Raw genomic sequence first — 20,418 nt, 5'->3', positions numbered from 1 at the left:
AAAAAAACTAAAATGCTGTTTAATGGAATGTTGTACACAAACATATGAATCATATGAACATACTACTGTGGGCAAAAAGTAAGGTGAATTTGGTTGTAAAATGAAAAATCTTTATTTATCCTTGTAAATCAATTTCATACCCTACAAAACAATCCCCTCTCGATAAAATACACTTATGCCAACGATTTTTCCAATCCCCGAAACATGCCAAATAGTCCATTTCCGGTAAAGCCATCAGCACCTTCTTCGATTCAGCTTTTATCTCCTCAATCGACTCGAAACGCGTTCTCTGGAGTGGTCTCTTGAGTTTTGGGAATAGCCAGAAGTCACACGGAGCCAAATCAGGCGAATACAGTGGTTGCGGAACGATATGCGTGGAATTTTTGGCGAAATGGTCACGAAGAACGAGTGCAGTGTGAGACGGTGCATTATCGTGATGCAAAAACCAAGAGTTGTTGGCCCATAATTCTGGTCTTTTTAGACGAATTGCTTCACGTAAACGACGCATAACGCTCAAATAATATTCCTTATTAACAGTTTGGCCAGGTGGAAGGAATTCATAGTGCACCACACCACGAAAATCGAAAAAAACTGTCATCATGATCTTTATTTTTGAACGACTTTGACGTGCTCTTTTCGGTCTGGCCTCGTCTTTAGCACGATATTCACTTGATTGGTCGGTTGTTTCAGGGTCGTAAGCATAAATCCAAGTCCCATCTCCCGTAATGATGCATTTGAGCTTGTCCTGATAGTCTGAAAGCATTGTTTCACACATATCAACGCGACGACTTTTTTCCAAGAAATTGAGAGTTTTCGGTACCAAACGAGATTTGACTTTTCGTAGGCCCAAATGGTCTTTCAAAATGGTTTTCACAGATCCCTCTGATATTCCGATCATATCAGTAAGGTCTTTAACAGTCAACCGACGGTTTTTGAGTACTAACTCCTTCACTTTATTGACTTGTTGGTCATCTGTTGACGTCGATGGTCGTCCGGAGCGTTCCAAGTCATCAACACGTTCTCGACCCTCTTTGAAGTATTTGTGCCACTTATAAACATTTTTCTGCGACATGGTCGAATCACCAAATGCCTTCTGCAACATGCTAAACGTTTCCGCAGCCGAAACTTCATTCCGCAAACAAAATTTGATGGCACTTCTCTGCTCAATCAAATCAGACATTGTAAAAATCGAAAAATGCACTCTTGGTCGTTTGGTAAACACAAGCGTAAATATATTACTAATAATGACATTCACATGAAAGTTGGCCCAGATGTTATTAACAGTGCTGCCAACTCATGAAAAAAATAACTAGAGCGAAATTTTATTCCCGCGAAGTTTGACAAATAAATTCACCTTACTTTTTACCCACAGTAGTATATAGATATGTATGATATTGCGAAAAGAAGGCAGAAGAAGAGCATTGATGAATAAATTAATATTTTTAGAGAAAAACAAAAAGCCATCTTACATTTTGACCACAACTCGTACACCACATATATGCTCCATTTCCACTAACTGGTTGAATGTTCTCGTATATATTCTACTTTGGGCTCCGTCCCGTCTGTGAAGCTCTTTAGGGATAGCTTTTTCCCTGATCTGACAACTTTTGTTGAGATATTAACTTAGAAAAACCAGACGTAGAACAGAAATCGGAGGAAAAGCCGGACATTTAACATAAGAAAGGAAACACCGTTGCTTTCCTAGGGAAATTATTCTGAAACCTTTTAAACTTCATTTTCCTTGAATTACTTGAAATAATTGCTTAAGAAACGTGAAATTTTTTATAGGTGAGGTGAGGTGATAGGGGACACTAACTTACGCTTGTTATGGATTCAAAAATACAAATATATGTACTTACTTCGATTTAAATGCATTTGCAGCAATTATTCTCGTCAGTACTCAGGTTAACTTGTGTTGATATGTATGTATGTATGTACGTATTTGCATTTCACATCATTTACACCTATTTAATTATATTGCATTTTGACAACTCTGACACTTTGGCTGCGTATTTTGCGTCATTTTTGTCGGGTCACGTATGATGTGTATTTACTTATACATTGAATGAATGTATGTAGGTGTTGGAAAGAATGACAGTTAATAATTTCTGCTACAACCTTAAAACACTAACACTTACACACAGGTTAATTAAATTCTTATATATACATGCGCATGCAATTGTTCGAGAACATACATACACACCACACATCTGCACTTGTAAATGTGCACATACATACATATACACACTAGAATATATGCAAGAATACATGCCGTTGCACTGTGTACAGCATCACATTTCTGTGGCAACAACTTTCATACGTCCGGGTAATATTATATCTCACTTGGCCAGTGTCAAATGAAACATTCGTTACTAATTAATGTGACACATCGGTGAAGAGGACTGCATGGCAGGACAACCGAGGACGAAATTATGTTGAGTATGTCATGCACATAATTTAGCAGTGGACAAGTGGTTTGCAGCAGCAGCACCAGCAGCGACAAATCAAATGTAGAATAAGTGCAAAGCAATGTTTCTTTTTTCGTATTAATTATTTACTTAAACGCATGAGAATACTACAGATGTAGGCATAGATGTGTAAGAATATATTCTAATCTCAGGCATCCACTTATCCTACAATTCAGTGTCAAAGCTATAACTAACCAATGCCAGCGCTGCTGCCCAAATGGGCTTTTGCAAGTTCATTATGAAATTAATTGAAATATTAGCTTTAAAATAAGTGCATATTTAAATGTGCTCGTCCATTGCACCATTCACGCGAAATAATAGGGAGTTAAACAACTTTGTTGGCTCCGAGGATACATTCATCACTTTCGAACCACTTCGCTGTGCATGTTGCGAGTAACTACATCTGTCATTATCGAAGTCGAAAAGTAAACGCAAGCGCTTTCGCCATTGTGATGTCTGTCAGTAGTCTGTTTCCTCCGAAACCTCAACAATACTAGGTTGTTCAATAAGTTTCGCAGTTCGATAAGAGAGGGCGTTGCTACTAGCCTAATTTTGTTTTTGTTGTGTTGGTACACTCTTCATATGAACGTATGTGAAGTTTCATTTCATTCTTTGTTTACAAGCCATTTAGTATCAACGTGTCACAGTATTTTCTACAATGGAAAAAACAAACATATTCGAATGCGATTTTCTCAGCAATATTTTGAGCGTGCTCGAAAGGATAAGTGGATTTTGTACGTCGATTCATACCCATGGATGAGATTTGGGTCTATGACTATGATCCTAAATCAAAACAAGAGGCTAAAGAGTGGTGTGAACCTGGTTCTTCGGGTCCAAAACAAGTTTGTGTCCAGAAATCGGCGAGAAGCGGTTAACATCAGTTTTTTGGGATGCAAAGGAATTTTGCTTGTGGATTACTTGCAAACTGGCAAAACAATATATTTTAATATTATTGTAATCTTTTAGTCCAGCTGAAGGAAAAAGTTCGTGAAAAAGTACCCAGTATTCAAAAGAAAGAAGTTCGTTTTCAGCAGAGCATTTTGACAATGGCTAAAATCCATGAATTAAAGTTCGAGTTTTTGGAGCATCCGGGCCAAGAAAAATTCATGCGTGGAAACGTTTTTCATCAAATGATGAGGTCATAGCAGCTGGGGAAGCGTATTTTGTAGCCCTTCCATAATATAACATCAGGGATGGAATCCATATATTGGAATCTCGTTGGAACAAGTGTATTCTTATCGAACCTCCAAACTTATTAAACAACCTAGTAGTTGACAGAAAAGCTCTGTTGGCTTTCAAAATGCTAAGGAACCCCCTACACTCCAGTTACTTCCGCAAGCTTGCTTGCATATGGGTCTTGTTAACAACAGATGGCTACTAGGTTTACTTGTATTTTTATAAAAAAAAGGGCCAGTTGCAAGTTTTATGGGTTTCACTCGCTTTTTTAGCATTTTCTTACGCCCGCATAATGACATTTTTTTCTTCGTTTTTCATAGAAAGTATATATTTTTGCTAAAAGTAAGGCAAAAGTTAATGTTTTGCATAAAGATTCTGTTACACTAAACTCAATTATTTCCGATAAACATTTTTACATTTAGGTAGACAAAGTGCAGTGCGTACTGGATTTAAAGATTGGTTGAAATACCATTTTGAATTCAATATTTGCGAGTTATTGTGTCACATTTAAATGTTATGAGCATTTGAATAATGTCAATTTGTGGTATAAAATAAATAAATGAAATAACAAAATAAAAAATTTAACTAAATTAGAAAAGTAAAAAAAAAAAACAAGAAACAAATATCGGATCTCCTAAATGGTAACATATCTTCATTAGAATGAGTCCGACGCGTCCGCTGCGGAAACGCGTTCAACGCAGAGAGAAGCCACATTGAAAGTAATGCCGTACACAAACAAATCAGCTGTTTTGTACTGTATGTTGTCTACATTGGTGTTCTGGTAAGACGTGCGGTACTATAGGTATTCATGCAAATACATATATTCAATTCGGCTCTTAGTCAACAGCGGCGATACAATAGACTCATGCCGATGGGGCTATTATTTGTCTGACATACTAACTCTACTTTGAAAACTGTATACAGAGCGCATGCTATACCTTGTCTACTTCAGAAAGCTATAGTTCTACTTCTACTTCACGGTTGTATATTAGAGCTTCCAGTAGTACATCAAAGCAGTCAATGTATATCAGAAGGCATAACTTTTAGTTTAGAATAGTTACCCGTCTTTGAGAAAGCGTTAAGAAATGCCAGACGTTAGCTAGAACAGTCAATTGCACTTCAAAATTGGTTAAACATATTTGAAAATAGTCAAATGGTTTCAGAATAATAAACTGTATTTCAAAAAGTGTTGAATATATTTAAGAACAGTCAATCGTATCTCGAAATCCGTTATAAAGCGGTGCGCTTCAATTTTTTTCCGATAGGGAGGGCGAATGACGCAATATTTTTTATTTTTCGCTTGTCATTTGTAAACTTCATTAGTATACATTTCATCATGGAACGCTACACACTTGAGCAACGATTGCAAATCGTGCAAATTTTTTATGAAAATAATCGTTCTGTTGCTGCTACTTTAAGAGCATTTTTTCCAAAAAATCATATTCAGTGATGAAGCTCACTTTTGGCTCAATGGCTTTGTCAACAAGCAAAATATGCGTTACTGGGCAGAAAGCAATCCACACGTGATTCATGAGGCACCGTTGTATCCCGAAAAAATCACTGTTTGGTGCGGTTTACATGCCGGCGGCGTAATTGGCCCATATTTTTTCGTTGACGATAACGATCGCCACGTTACTGTGAATGGAAATCGATACCGCGACATGATAAACGATTATTTTTGGCCGCAATTGAATGGTATGGACTTAGACGACATGTGGTTTCAACAGGACGGGGCCACAAGCCACACAGCACACGCTACAATTGATTTGTTGAAGAGTAAGTTCGATGAGCGCATTATTTCCAGAAATGGACCGGTTGAATGGCCGCCGCGCTCGTGTGATTTGACGCCTCTAGACTATTTTCTTTGGGGTTATGTGAAGTCATTGGTCTACAGTAACAAGCCGGCGACGATTTGTGAGCTCAGAGCCAATATTGAACGTGAAATTGCTGGAATTTTGGCCGATTTATGCAAAAGAGTGGTCGAAAATTGGGTTCAACGATTGCACTTCGTAAAACGTGCACGCCGTGGTCATGCAAAAGAAATTGAATTTCATACTTAAATGTATATGTTCAAACTCGATAATAAAAAAAAAATTAGTTAAAAAAGTCAAACCGTTTGTGTTTTATTCAAAAAAGTTCAAAAGTTGAAGCGCTCTTACTGAAAAACGCCTTATATTCAAAGGTGTGTCAAAGGCACAAAGTAAAATTCACTCTATCTCAAGCGTCAAATAGCTTACTGGAACATATCTGAAGTATATAAGCTGACATACTATTGATTATTCTGGAGTACATTTAATGCTTTCTGATGTATACTTAATAGTTTGAAAAATGTTTTATCCTTTTTGAAATACCATCTGATTGTTTTGAATGAATGAATAATGAAAAATCAAAAGGGGCATATGTATTTTTTGCTTTTTTATTTCCGCAAAGGGAAAACCGCATCGCAAGCTCATAAAAGGTTATGTGCTGTTTATGGTGACGAAGCCTTAAAAGAACGGCAGTGTCAAAGTTGATTTGCCAAATTTCGTTCTGGTGATTCACTTAAAGGTGAAAAACGCTCTGGTTGTCGAGTTGAAGTTGATGACGCCCTAATCAAAGCAATAATCGATGCGGATCATCACAGTACAACACGTGAGATTGCAGAGCAGCTTCATGTGCATTGAAAATCATTTAAAACAACTTGGCTATGTTCAAAAACTCGATACATGCGTTTCTCACGAGCTGAAAGAAACGTATTTAACGCAACGCATTAACAGCTCCGATTTGCTGAAGAAACTTAGTGAAAATTATCCATTTTTAAAGCGACTGATAACTTTTGATGAAAAATGGGTTGTTTACAACAATATCAACCGGAAAAGATCGTGGAGCAGGCCTGGTGAACCAACTCAAACAACATCAAAAGCTGATATTCATCAAAATAAGGTTTTGTTATCAGTTTGGTGGGATTAAAAAGGAATTGTCTACTTTAAACTCTTACCACCCAACCGAACGATCAATTCTGATGTCTATATTGAACAACTAACGAAATTAAACAATGCGGTTGAAGTAAAGCGGCCCGAATTGACAAATCGAAGAAGCATTGTATTCCATCATGACAATGCAAGGCCACACAAATGTTTGGCCACTCGGCAAAAATTATTGGAGCTTGGTTGGGATGTTTTGCCACATCCACCATATAGTCCTGACCTTGCATCATCTGATTACTTTTTGTTTCGATCTTTACAAAACTCCTTGAATGGTAAAAATTTCAATAGTGATGATGATGTCAAATCGTACCTGATTCAGTTATTTGCAAATAAAAACCAGGAGTTTTATGATTATGATGCTGCCTGAAAGATGGCGAAAGGTCATTGATCAAAATGGGCAATACGTTACAGAATAAAGTTATTTAGTTCCATAAAAAAATTATTTTTGATTTTATAAAAAAAAATCCGCAATTACTTGGTTGCCAACCCAATATTTTCGAAAAAGGTGTATATTCCATATGTCGCATTTCGTATGTACTACTCTAGCGCTATTGCAAAAGTGAATTAACGGGGGAAAATTTGTGCTTCTTACGACATCGCTGTATTAAATGAAGAGCAGCTTTTACGGAAAAGAGGAGAGGTGCTAGTCAGCCTTGGCTCTAAACTCACTTAAGGGGCGACCCTCATTTATCGGGTAAAAAAAAACGATTTTTTGGAAATAATTTTAATCTATTCTACAACTATTTAAGAATATACTTTCAAAATTTCAAGTCGATATCTGTATTTTTGAAGGAGTGACAAAATTTTTAACAGGACGCGACGGATGGCCTGATCGCCTGTATCCAAAACTTTAAACGCGTTTTTCTCGAAACATCATTTTTCGATTTTGTGTACACAATTGAGAACGCTGTATTGAACCAATCAGGCTTTACAATAGCTCATTTTAAAGATAATTAAATTGTTTTCAATGTGACATTAAGTGTTTTTTAAAAAAAAAAAGATTTTCATATTTTTTTGTAATTTTAAAGTCAATTTTTATGCATGAAAAATCACTTTTAACATAAAACTGGGTAAAAAATATCAATTTCGACATTTTTTTTTTAAATCAAAATGTCACATCGAAGGTATTATCCTAAAGTTTTAAAAAAAATTTGGTTTTTTTATTTCAGAAAAAAATTCAGAGCGCTAGAATGTACACAGATAGAATGAGGTGCCATGGACGAGGTGTATATTTCCATACTTAAAATGTTTTTTTTTCTTCTCCGAAAATTTTTGTAGACAGTCAAGACATTTATTAAAGTACTTTATGAATTACAAAACGTTTGAAGTTATTTTACCTGAGAAAAAAATTCCCAAAAATGATGCATTTTTCGACCGTCTAAATGAGGGTCCCCCCTTAACGTGCGCCAGTTAGGTATTGGTTAGGTTAATACACCATTACATTATGTTGCCTTCATTTCATGTGCATGCATACAGATTTATGCAAGTATGTAGTTCTGTTTACATGTATTTGACAATGAATTGGTTCATTTGTTTACAGTTTTAATAAGGTTGTATAACTAACTGCTTGTAAATTGTGCGTGCAAGAGTGAGCTTTTGTCGCTACATTGCGATGAGCGAATTAAACACAAACACAGCACACGGAGAATAATTTGCAATTCACATAATTACCGTTGACGGAGGCAAGAATCAGAAATTAAGCGCACTTTGAGAATTCGCCACATTGCGCTCATGACTGCGACAGTGACAGTGGCAATGACACCACTCGACAGTTGTCATTTGCGTTGCTGCACATTTTCGCATAAATGACAGACTGGCTCACTGCTGCTATTAGTACTGCTACTGCTGGTGCTTTGTGCCTATTTGTTGTACTTGGGTGGGTGTGCATTGTTAATTTGATAACTTTATACGAGTGGATATGTGTGGTCTGTGAAGGGTGCGTCGCGGGATTTTCATAAATTTCGTTATTAAATAACCTTGTCAGCACTTGACTGTCATTTGGCAGTTGCTATTTTGGTTGTGCGCTTTAGTTGATTATACGATTTTACTTATATTTAATTTTACTTACATATAAAAGGGCTTTCAAAATACGTGGCTAGATGTTGTTTTAAAACCATGTATGTAGAAATTTATATTATTTCAGTTTTCACTATTTTTATTCAAAATATGGCGCTTAACAATTATGTGTAAAGGTAAAGTCTGCCAAGCAGTCGGCTTATACTAATTGTTGAGAACGTTGGTAAACCTCGTTGAAGGATGTTCAGCACCACTTAGGGCTGCAGCAGTCTTTTTCCTATTCAACATTTCAACATAATCAAATTCTTCAACATTTTTTACCAACTGATATTCATCAAAATAAGGTTATGTTATCAGTTATGTGGGATTACAAAGGAATTGTCTACTTTGAACTCTTACCACCCAACCGAACGATCAATTCTGATGTCTATATTGAACAACTAACGAAATTAAACAATGCGGTTGAAGTAAAGCGGTCCGAATTGACAAATCGAAAAAGCATTGTATTCCATCATGACAATGCAAGGCCACACAAATGTTTGGCCACTCGGCAAAAATTATTGGAGCTTGGTTGGGATGTTTTGCCACATCCACCATATAGTCCTGACCTTGCATCATCTGATTACTTTTTGTTTCGATCTTTACAAAACTCCTTCAATGGTAAAAATTTCAATAATGATGATGATGTCAAATCCTACCTGATTCAGTTATTTGCTAATAAAAACCAGAAGTTTTATGATTATGATGCTGCCTGAAAGATGGCAAAAGGTCTTAGGGCTGCAGAGGTCTTTTTCCTATTCAACATTTCAACATAATCAAATTCTTCAACATTTTTTACCAACGCTTGAATTGTCGACTCATTCGGATGATTATTCCCACCAAAAAATTCCCCAGCTTTGCGATATGTTATTCTTAAGGATTAACCATTTTCATAATAAGAATAATTTTAACGCGCTGTATCGTACAAGTATCCAAGGTTAAAATTTTATCATACATCTGTTTAGCTGGCCAATGTTACAGATGAGACGAAAAAAGTTACCGTCTAAGAATTATTCACCACTGACATCTTGGCGTCACTTTTGAAAGACCCTTTTTATATTAAAGTGCGTCGAAAAGGCATTTGCGAAAGTTCAAAAGTTGTACAGGGTGGGCCATTTAAAATTTGCTTTTTGAATCGGCTATAAAAAAAAACACTAATGAATATTTTTTCAAACTTTTTTTTATTTTGAAGATTGAACATTGTCATTTATGACTGCCATGACTGGCTTTACAGTAGGCCATTCGATCAACCCAATTTTTAAGCACATTTTCGATTGTTTGGACTCCAATTTCACAAATGGCAACTTCGATTTCGTGTTTTAAAGCACCAATCGTCTCTGGATGGTCGCATGGCATTTGTCCTTAACGGCTCCCCACAAAAAATAGTCCAACGGGCTTAAGTCACAGCTCCGAGGCGGCCAATTGATATCGGAATTTCGGCTGATTATTCGGTTTTCAAAAACGGTAGCCATAAGTTCGAGTGTAACTTCGGCAGTGTGACAAGTTGCACCGTCCAGTTGAAACCAAATGTCGTCCATGTCAACCTCTTCAATTTTTGGAAAAAACTCGTTGAGCATGTCACTGTAACCGCGGCTCCTCATTCATTTTCGAAAAAAATGGCCCGATGATGTCGCCAGACCAAAAACCGCACCAAACAGTGACTTTTTGTGGATGCATTTGCTTCTCCACAGTAACGTGTGGATTTTCTGAGCCCCAAACCCGACAATTTTGCTTATTGACGTAGCCACCGATGTGAAAATCAGAATAGAAGAAGAAGACTCACCACTTTGGAAATAGGTTTTCAATATTTCCCAATTTTGTTCAAGCGTATAGCGTCCTATTTCGTAAATGTCAAACCTTTAAGTAAATTATGAACACATTTGAAATTCTCAAAAAAATAGGTGGTTCAAAAAGCAAACGCTATATGGCCGACCCTGTATTTAAAGCTTATGTAGAGAGTCTTTCTGCACCAGAAAATGTAATTTTTGATCCTTTTAAAAACCGCCGAAATGGCTTTTTATCATAACTTGATTATTCTTACGAATTTATGTCCTTTTGAGTTCCGAAGAAAATTTCATATAGTTGGTCAGTTATGCATATGTAGTATAAGGTGGCACAAAATTAATCACCCTAACGGAAGATTTATAATTTTTGCAAATGAACAGTCGCGGTATGCATACATCTGTAGGCAATAAAGCGCGTAAAGGTGAAATTAAAGAATCATTTCTTTTATTTACTAAAAAAATTACTCAAAAACAAAATGGAATGATTAATTTGGTGCCACCTTGTACTTTAAAATTGATTAAAAATTTTCATTTAACCCTGGATCACTAAATATTTGTCTAAAAGACTACGCACGCATGCACTTTTGCGAATTCGACATATACCCGCCACGCCACCTCATTAGCATCATACTATTTAAGAACTAGTCAGCTTCTGCATTAGAGTTATACCAGTTAACGAACTAATTTATAAAGCAGTCTCCATCAATCGATGCCTTGCGTGCATCCTTAGCGTTAGAAGTGGTATGACAACAAAATAAAACTCAGCTAGAGTCGAGGCTAACGCTTATTCATTTTTTATTGATAAATGAATTTCCACTTACAATAGAACTTCATGTTTCTCGAGTTATACGCTCAAACTAATCTTCCCTTTTCTGGTTTGTATAATTTCGTCTAGCGCTTTACGTTTCGCTCAGTCGAAGCAATCAAGGTCCTCTTCTAGGCATTATAAATCAATTTATCCAATGTTCTTACAAACTTTTCAAAACTCATATCAACAGAAATCAGCTGAATTTAATGAGACGCCAACCTACATATGTTTCGGAAGCCAAAAGTAGAATCGTAGAGGCACTAAAATTAAACAACATTGTCTATCTTACTTACTGATTTTGGTGCGGTACGAGATTAGAAAAAGCGATATATACCCATGAGAAATAAGACCTCATCGATTCTTCACTCTGCTCGCTAGCTCTCTGCTCTGCTCACTTCACTAAAAAATTGGCGAAACTTCTAATTGGTAATTTTGCAATTGGTATGATTCTAGTTACTCTCGAACTAGTTTGACTTCTTACCTCAAATATCAGTTTATGAACAAAGAATGTATTCTGAGTAGTTAAACTTCTCACTTCTCACGAAGATTTTCTTTGTATGTACATACTTTAAGTATGTTTACACTTTTACACACATTTTTATGCATATTCAGCTGTTATCGGTAATCGCAACAAATAAATTATTTTTAATTCTGTATACAAGATTTCAATAAGTTGAATAGAAAACTTAATACGCAGGGAAACCTCTACGTACAAACATACAATTTTGAAAATATCAACGGGTTGTACCCAGTTACCAAATGGACAACGACGTGACGAAGAAATGAAATAAAAATATTAGTTTAGCCAATATGCAAAAAAATGTAGGTACGCAGTTTTAACGCTCATTAAATTTTAGTAAATTTTCGTGCAAGTTTGCAGTGGCTTAAAGTTCTCGCTGATTTTTGAAAGTTTCGAGTATTAGTTACATCATTTTTTTCAATTTGATTAAAAAGTTTGAAATTTCGATAAAAATTTTAGAATTTTTCTAAATCTGGTGTAGGAAACTTTGTTTTATATACATGATAATTTTCTTAAAATGAACTAAGGTTTTATAAAAAAACGTGTGAAAAAAACAAGAGAAAAGTAGTAAAAACTGTTCAATGTGTCGCCTATCTATTATTTTGACCACGGGTGTAAATTGCGATTGAGCCAAATCAGGTGGCCATAGTGGCTAAAACTTCAATTGTGGTTCATGGTAATCTAAAAAAATGTTGGAAGTTTCATCTGAGTCAGGCTTCGCTTCGATTTTATAAATTTTTTTCAACACGACTTTGTATTGCCATTTCTCAAGTAAAAGGTATTACTGCATCATTTTGAGTAGAATTTTGAAGTTAAATAAACTACAAAACGCGGCTAATCACTACTTTGTGAGCCACACAGTTTAAAAAATGTCACTATTCAATTAATTAAACGTACCCCTTAATGGATATCAAATTGACTTGAGAGTAAGTATTAGCACAGGTGAATACTCGTACAAGTATATACTGGAGCATAATCACCATTTACACGAAAGACTGACTGAAAAATAAAAAAAAACGCAAATATCATTACTATCACATCATTGTGACACAGTGAAAACTAAAAAAGGCGTCTGCCACATTGGCACTGCATACTTGCGGGCTCGTTTAAACAACCCTGAAAGAATATGTGCATACTTACTGAAATAAATATATTAGATATGTAGGTACTATGTATCGAAAAGCATTGCCATGAAAAGCGCGAATTCCTTGGGGGTTGGCTCATGCAGAGGGAGGCTGACTGCTCCTTGGCAACGCAAAACTTTGCAATCATTTTTCATAATTAACTTAAATTGAAAATGACAAAAATTTCGTGAAGAACAAAAGTAAAAGCAAAGCTATGATGTTACGAAAAGGCAGTTCGGGAAAAGACTATCTGAAAGGGACAGTGTGTCAGTTGCATCAAGCGCAGAAGGGATTAGCATGAAAGCAGTGCAGCGACTGCCGAGAATTGATATAGATTTTTTAGGCACTGCAGAATGAAGCCTTGCATTGACGGTTGGCTCCACAATATACAGGGCCGCCGAGGTAAATCCGGAATGTTGAACTTAAAAACAAAACTATTGGATATTTACTCGAAAATAATTTTATTTGCACTTAACTTTGTACATATAATGTGAGTGCACATATCATAGTTGAAAATTATTCAATGTAACCTCCATCTCGTGCAATTACCTGCTCCAGCCGGGACCTGAAGCGCCCACATGCGCGAGCTACTTCTTTTTCTCTTTTCCTCTTTGTCCATTGTGGTCATCACTTCCTCGATGGTTGTCTTCAGAGCGTCCTTAGTGTTATGAGGCTTCGCGTTAACTTTTGCTTCAACTGTGCCCCACACGTAATAATCAAGAGGATTACAGTCTGGGCTTGAAGGTGGCCAAAAATCTGGTGACCAGTGGTAGGGTAAGTTATTCTGGAGCCAAGCCTGAGTCTTTGTATGACTTGCTCGAAAAGACATCATCCTTGCAGTCGGCTTCACGAAAAACTTTTGCAACTCATTTATCCCTTTAGGTCTTTTTCCGGCGCGAAGTGACTCTAGTATCGCAGCTCTTCTGTCCTGATCTCGACTCATCATTTCACTAGCACTTACTCCGGCATTCCAATGTCAATCAGGAAACAATACACTAAAAATATGTCTCTTTATCAGCGGTTTTAGACTTAACGCTACTGCTCCAGAGCTATCGAAATGATTTCCAAAAATAAAATGCATTCCGAAACCAAACACTGACCTTAGTTCTCTTGTTAATTACTGCCCAATATCTCTTCTTTCAAATATTAGTAAATTATTGGAAGATTTTTTGCTTGAAAAAATAAAACAACATATTGAAGAGCGACATGTCTTAAAAGACTATCAATTTGGGTTCCGGCCATATCATTCAACATGCCACGCACTAACTTTACTCTCTGACTATTTATTTGTAGTAATTTAAATCGACGACAGGCGACGATATTAGTCAGTCTAGATTTGGAAAAAGCATTCGATACTGCTTGGGTGGAAGGAATCTTATTTAAAATGTACAGGAAGTTCAACTTCGAAAAAAATCTTTGCATAATGTTGTATAGTTATTTAAAAGAGCGATCATTTTATGTTAATGAAGGTATATTTAATTCTTTGACAAGAGACGTTAGCTCAGGTGTGCCACAAGGTTCTTTATTGGGGCCAATTCTCTATAAAATCTTCTTAGCTGATTTCCCTGACCCACCATTAAGTTCCGAAATTAATAATTGCGATATTAAAGTGCTCATATACGCAGATGATATAATTATATTGGGATCTCACCAACGCATAACCAAAGCTAATGAAGCCGTTAACTCATACCTAAATGAATTAAATACATACTTTCACAAATGGAAGCTAAAAATAAACTTCAATAAAAGCGAAACAACTATTGTTAAAGGAATACGTAAAAATTTATATCCAAATGCTCCTAAATATGAGCCTCAAATTAAAATAAATGGATTCAACATAAAATACAAAGAACAAATCAAATACTTGGGCATAATTTTGGATAGCAAATTCACCTTTGTAAGGCATATAGATTTCATTTTGACAAAAGCAAAAAAAATGTTCTTTAGCTATTGTAATTTATTAAGAAGGCAGAGTGGACTATCGAACTGTATTAAAATAAATATTTACAAACAAATAATTAGACCAATCATATCTTATGCTCATCCGATATGGTTCAACATTTCGTCGAGCCAAATGGAGAGACTCAGACGATTTGAACGATATGTTTTAAGAATTTGTAGCGGTCTTAACCGCCAACCTTACAGAAGTGGTACTTTTCGGAAAAGAGTTTCTAATAAAAGTTTATATAAAAAATGTAAAATATCACGCATAGACTTTTTCTTAATGAAATCGTCAGTAAGATTTGTTGATAAACTGACATTCATAGAAAATGAACTGAAAAACATTTATCACCAATATATTTAAAAATACTAAAAAATAATAATATGTTACATAAAAATAGTAAAGCAATATATTATCATAGGCGATATAATACTTACAACTTCAACGATGAAAATTTAGTTTATAACATTCATCAATTTATAGCCAAATAAATTATAGAAGTTTAATATACGTTATCTCCTTTTTAAGCCCTTTTTGGGAGAATATAAATAAGTTTTAAAATTATGCCAAAGACATTTCAAATAATAATGATAACCTATTGTATAATCAAAAGAAAAATACGTTTTAAACTCCTAGATAAATACAAATGTATGTTAGGATAATGCTAAATAATCTAATTTTAACATAACTTTGTAAACTCCTATGTTAAAATGATTTTGGGCAATAAATGAAATGAAAAATGAAATGTTTTCCGGATTTACCTCGACGGCCCTGTATACTGTAGTAAGTATATACCAGATACATGCCCATACTTTCGCGCGCAAAAAGAACTTAATGCAAGAATTTAATGGGAAGTATAATTTTTTCTTTTCTTTTTTCTAATTACTGCCAGAGCTTGCAGAAAATATGCGCGTATTCTTCTTAATTTTTAACGTGGCAACTTTCACGCAGCGAATTTTTTGTTGTAATTTTCCCTGTGTGTGTGTGAGTACATGGGAAATTTATGCACTTTAATAAATACCTAAAGGGGATGAGGAGGAGTATTTGGTGTAACTATAAAACAACTTTATGATTCTTTTACGACATCGTTTTTTTCAGTCTCACGCTTTCTGCTTGCAATTGACAGTTTATGTGGCGACAATGTGGGAAGGAGGATGCTTTGAATTCTGTAGTAGGTATGCACGAGTATATTATTCTGAAATACAATTTGCATTTTTAAATACTGCAAAAATAATTTTTAAATTGTTAGATTATTCACAGGAGATGGGAGATGGAAAACTACACAGTTTGCCTCATAGCCGTTTCAACCGATTTTAGGTGGTTTAACTGGTTTGAATTCAAAAAGTGTATTTGGGATTTCTGTTAAATATTCTAATTAGCTCATAATTGACCGAAAATTTTTCTGCATGAAAAGTAAAATATTTTATGATATTACTAAATATTACAACAGCAAAAATTTCAAGGCCGTTTGGGAGAAAGCAAAGATGAAGTATTCGTCCTGGCGAAATTAACAAAGCTTGCAATTTTTTAGTTTTGTTTTTGAAACACATTTAAAAGTTTTACAGAAGCCAATTAAGCTTTTATTTGTAATTTTAGTAATAAGTATGAAATGCGTAGTTTTTCACTTTGGAATTTTTTATTGAATCCGTACATTTCAGTAAACTCTACTAGTGTTGGTTAGGCCCTTTATTTATTTTAGTGGATACAAACCATAGATGTCCCCGCGGTGGTCGAGTGGTTTGTGCGTGACTACCACTCGATGTATGCTAGTTGTGATGCCCACTGAGCACATACAAACTTATTACTTTTTTTACCCGCACTATGTCGCTCGTCATTACCATATATTAATCATAGGCATAAATTAAACAGAAGAAATAAAGTTGCCTAATACTTAAAATTTTAAAATTTCCAAGCGGTTTTCCGGGTTTCAATGTAGGCCACGTCGATTCCCATTGAATTTCAATCTACCTGCTTCGAACCGATTCAAAACGGCTTTCCTTAAATTGCATTTAATAACATTTTAAATATATACTTTTTTGTTTTTAATGAAATTTTAAGAAAAATCGTAAAATCTCTTAAAATTTCAGTGAGTTTAAAATGTAGTAAATGTTTATTACCAATTTCGACTAATTTGTACCGTTAAATAGATTTTGTAGAAAAAAAAAATTTTTAATGAAAATAATTTTTTTATTATCAAATATTTAACTATTAAAATTTTTACTAACTAAGAAACTCATTTCTCTCTAATCTGAGTAATCTAATTTAGTAAAATCTATCTTTAACGGATCAAGGTTGGAGCTCCTCACAAAATGTCCCCTTTTTCTTCCTTATACTAAGTAAACTAAACTACCATTCGGTAGTGCCCAGACTCGAATCACCGGGCATGAATCACCAAATGATAAAAAAAGATTTTCGAATAACATAGACAATGGCAAACCTCTGAGGGTACTTCTGCCATGAAAAAGCTTTCAATACAAATTCATTTTCTGCTCCGAGGTGTCATAAGAGGTCCTAACATTTTTTTCTAAATGATTTGAAATTTTTAAACAAATAATTTCCAGTTTTCCACTCTTTAATTGTAGATGGATTGGTTTGTATTTCGCTTCGTTTGGGGAGTTTTGCACATGCATTCAAACTCCTTTTCATAACCGGTTTACCCGATTGTAAATGTTTAATTGATTTTACTCAAATATAAAATAAAGGTGTTTGCAGAGTTTGCTTAATATATTATAATAGTGGGACGTTTAACTACATATCTAGAGGTCATTAATCGCGTTTGATGTTAATTACGCATGACAAGCACAATATGAGAAAATAAATCACAACTGGAATATGTCGCAGTGTTTCATCCCCATATGACCTCAAAGGGTAGTTATTGAAGCGCGTGTATGTTTCAGTCGTTTGTATAGGTTTGACTAAAACCACTTACAAATATATAGTACATTTGCACATGTATAGTATGTATGTAGATGAGTTTGAAATAATTTCAAGATAAACTGAATACCAATGGCTATGAATAAAAGGCATAATAATGAAATTCTACTGCAATGTAAGCTTCACTGTAAATCTGGCAGCTATTTTTCAGCTGTTTTTCTCAGTGACACCATGTCTATTTAAAAAGCAATTGAAATTTTGCTTACTAGGTACATACATATAAATTCTTATAAAATAAATTGTTTACAAAATAACGCACCTCATTTTCATCGCGCAATATGCCCACCACCTGCAGGAACATACGCTCTGCATCATTGTTCGGATCATAATTGGAGTATGTGTCGTCGACCAACGTTATATTGCCGATCGTGTAGAGCGACTCCTCAGCAAATGGAGCATCCAAATCGTCCACACTGACGGAGAAGTTGTGTGTCTCATCATCATCCGGCGCATCGTTTTCAACTACTGTAATAGCCGTCGTCTCCTTACCACCATATTGCTCAGCTTGGGGCGACGATGCAGCAGCATTTCGCTCCACAGGATGGCTCTCAATTGTATTTCTGTCGATAACACACTCGTGACGAACCTTTTCAACATCCACAACTACTGCATCGCTGCTGCTATCATCGTCACCGTCACCGGCATCACCACCACTACTCAGCTGAGAGAAACTAAGACTGAGTTGACTACTCGCCGCAGCAGACGTGCGACTGCAGTCTTGCAACTCCATTTCGAGTTCGGTGCCACCAGTCCCACTATCGCCGCTCTGTGAACTTGATGAATGCAAATGTTGCGCGCGCTTAGCAACATGTTGCTGCAGCAATGTTTGTGCTGTGGTGAGTTGCTCCACACGCGGCTCCCTTTGTTTTTCGTTGGGCTGCCGTTGTTGCTCACATTGCATTTCCAACATAGCGGCCACCGCAACGTCTCGCGAATCACAGCGACTACTGCCACCACCGCTGCTGCTGCTGCTACGGCTGCGTCGTTTGAGCGCCTTGAATGGTGAGAGAAAGCGTCGGCGTGGTGAGGCGTCGAGATTAGGTGTGATCGCGCTTTCTTGTTCCAGTGCAAGCAGTGTTGCATGAGGCGGCTTAGCATAGCGTTCCAGCGACCTTGATTTTACTGCTGCCGTTGGCGCGGTATGTGTATGCTGATCATTATTGTTGCAGTTGTAATTGTTGACCTCCCTGCTACCAATGTGCAATTGCTGAGCAGCTTTTGTTTTCTGCTGTTTGCGCCGGCGATTGCTGCTCGCTGTTCCTGCATTGCTTTTGTCGCTTGCCGCGCTCTTAGCCATTTTTAGTTGTTGCACATTCACTACATGCATGGCGCTGATATGTTGATAGTACTGTTGTTGGTGGTGATGTGGCTGCGCCTGTGACTGTGGCGGCAAGGGCTCTATTGGATTCGCAATAATGATGTCATGTGCCAACTGCGCGCCTGCCACAGCAGCATTGTCTGCCGTTAGTGGCACTTTTAAGAGGCGCATTGCTAGCTGGTGGGCTGGCTGCTTGGCGCGCGACTGTTTATATTTGCCTTTGGGTTTAAATGCTTTTTTTTAAGTTGAATGCTGCACAGTTTGCTATTTTTCACTTAAAACTTTTTCTTCTCCTTTTATGCTTTCTATAATTTTTAATGAGCTCACAGGAGCCGCTGGCTGGTCCCGCTCTCTAATTATGTTGCTGTGCGCGCGCTTTGGTGTTGGCGATTTTTTCACATTTATTTTTGTTTTTTACACTGCTGTAGTTGAAATTTTTTGTAGCAGTTATTTTTTTATATTTTTTTATTTCATTTAAAACGTACTTTATAGTGGGTTTTCTTCTTGTTGCCCTATAATTTGTGGCACAATTTAATTACATGTTTCTAGGTATTCTGCAGATTTAATTTAAATGTTCCTGCGTGTTTGTACTTTAATTTATGAGTAAAACCAAAACGTCTGTGGGCACGTGTATTTCAAGTTCATTATTTTAATGTGTTTGTGAATGATTAAAAATAAACATCGAATATCTTATATATCTAACCTTGTGAATCTATAGATTTATTCTGACGTATCTGTGTAAGTTTAATTGATATTTACAAAATATAACTTTTTACAACTTTCCGTATGGAAAAACTCTACTTAACGATTTCACAAAAGACGAAAATTGCTATATAGAATAAATAACCGAAGACACCCCAAAGTGGTCAAAAATCAATTTTGAACTTTCAGATTCTCAACTCGAGCAATATATACAAATATTTTGTAATAAATTACTTCTATATATACTTAGAATACCTAAATAAAACAATTTTTTATACTCGCCTTCGTTAAAAAACTTCAGCGAATGGGCTTGGAGTTTAAGAAGGGCGCTCGTGTATTGTAATCTCTAATTGGTTACAAGAGTTTGAATATGCGGAAAGGGACTTTTTCAGACTAACTTATCGAATGTGTAGTAAAATATGTCTAAAAGATTCTCCCACAGCTTTAAGTCAATTAGCATACAAGTTTAGAAGATACAACCTTGGGAAGTTTCCCTAATTAAGACATGCCGATTAACCACACTTGGTGTGACCAATCAAGTTCGGTTTTACTTGCATTGAGTTTGAGACAAATTCGCAAAGAAGAGAGCATAAGTTCCCTTTAAAAGTCCAGACAACTTCT

At 35.9% G+C, this 20,418-nt stretch overlaps 1 protein-coding gene across 1 annotated transcript in view; it reads right to left on the bottom strand.

Annotated features, from left to right (window-relative positions):
• Nucleotides 1-19,619, bottom strand: part of LOC129236381 (dystrophin-like) — a 49,669-nt gene extending 30,050 nt beyond the window's left edge. The window contains exon 1 of the mRNA XM_054870738.1: nt 18,037-19,619. Within this exon, the coding sequence (XP_054726713.1) occupies nt 18,037-19,266 (1,230 nt within the window). The 5' untranslated portion in view covers nt 19,267-19,619. The remainder of the gene's footprint in view (nt 1-18,036) is intronic.
• Between the last annotated feature and the right edge of the window lie 799 nt (nt 19,620-20,418).

This window comes from Anastrepha obliqua, chromosome 1, assembly GCF_027943255.1.
Source record: "Anastrepha obliqua isolate idAnaObli1 chromosome 1, idAnaObli1_1.0, whole genome shotgun sequence".
Lineage (NCBI taxonomy): Eukaryota > Metazoa > Arthropoda > Insecta > Diptera > Tephritidae > Anastrepha > Anastrepha obliqua.
Note: the sequence above shows the minus strand (reverse complement) of the source record. Positions and strands in the feature narration are given on the sequence as shown.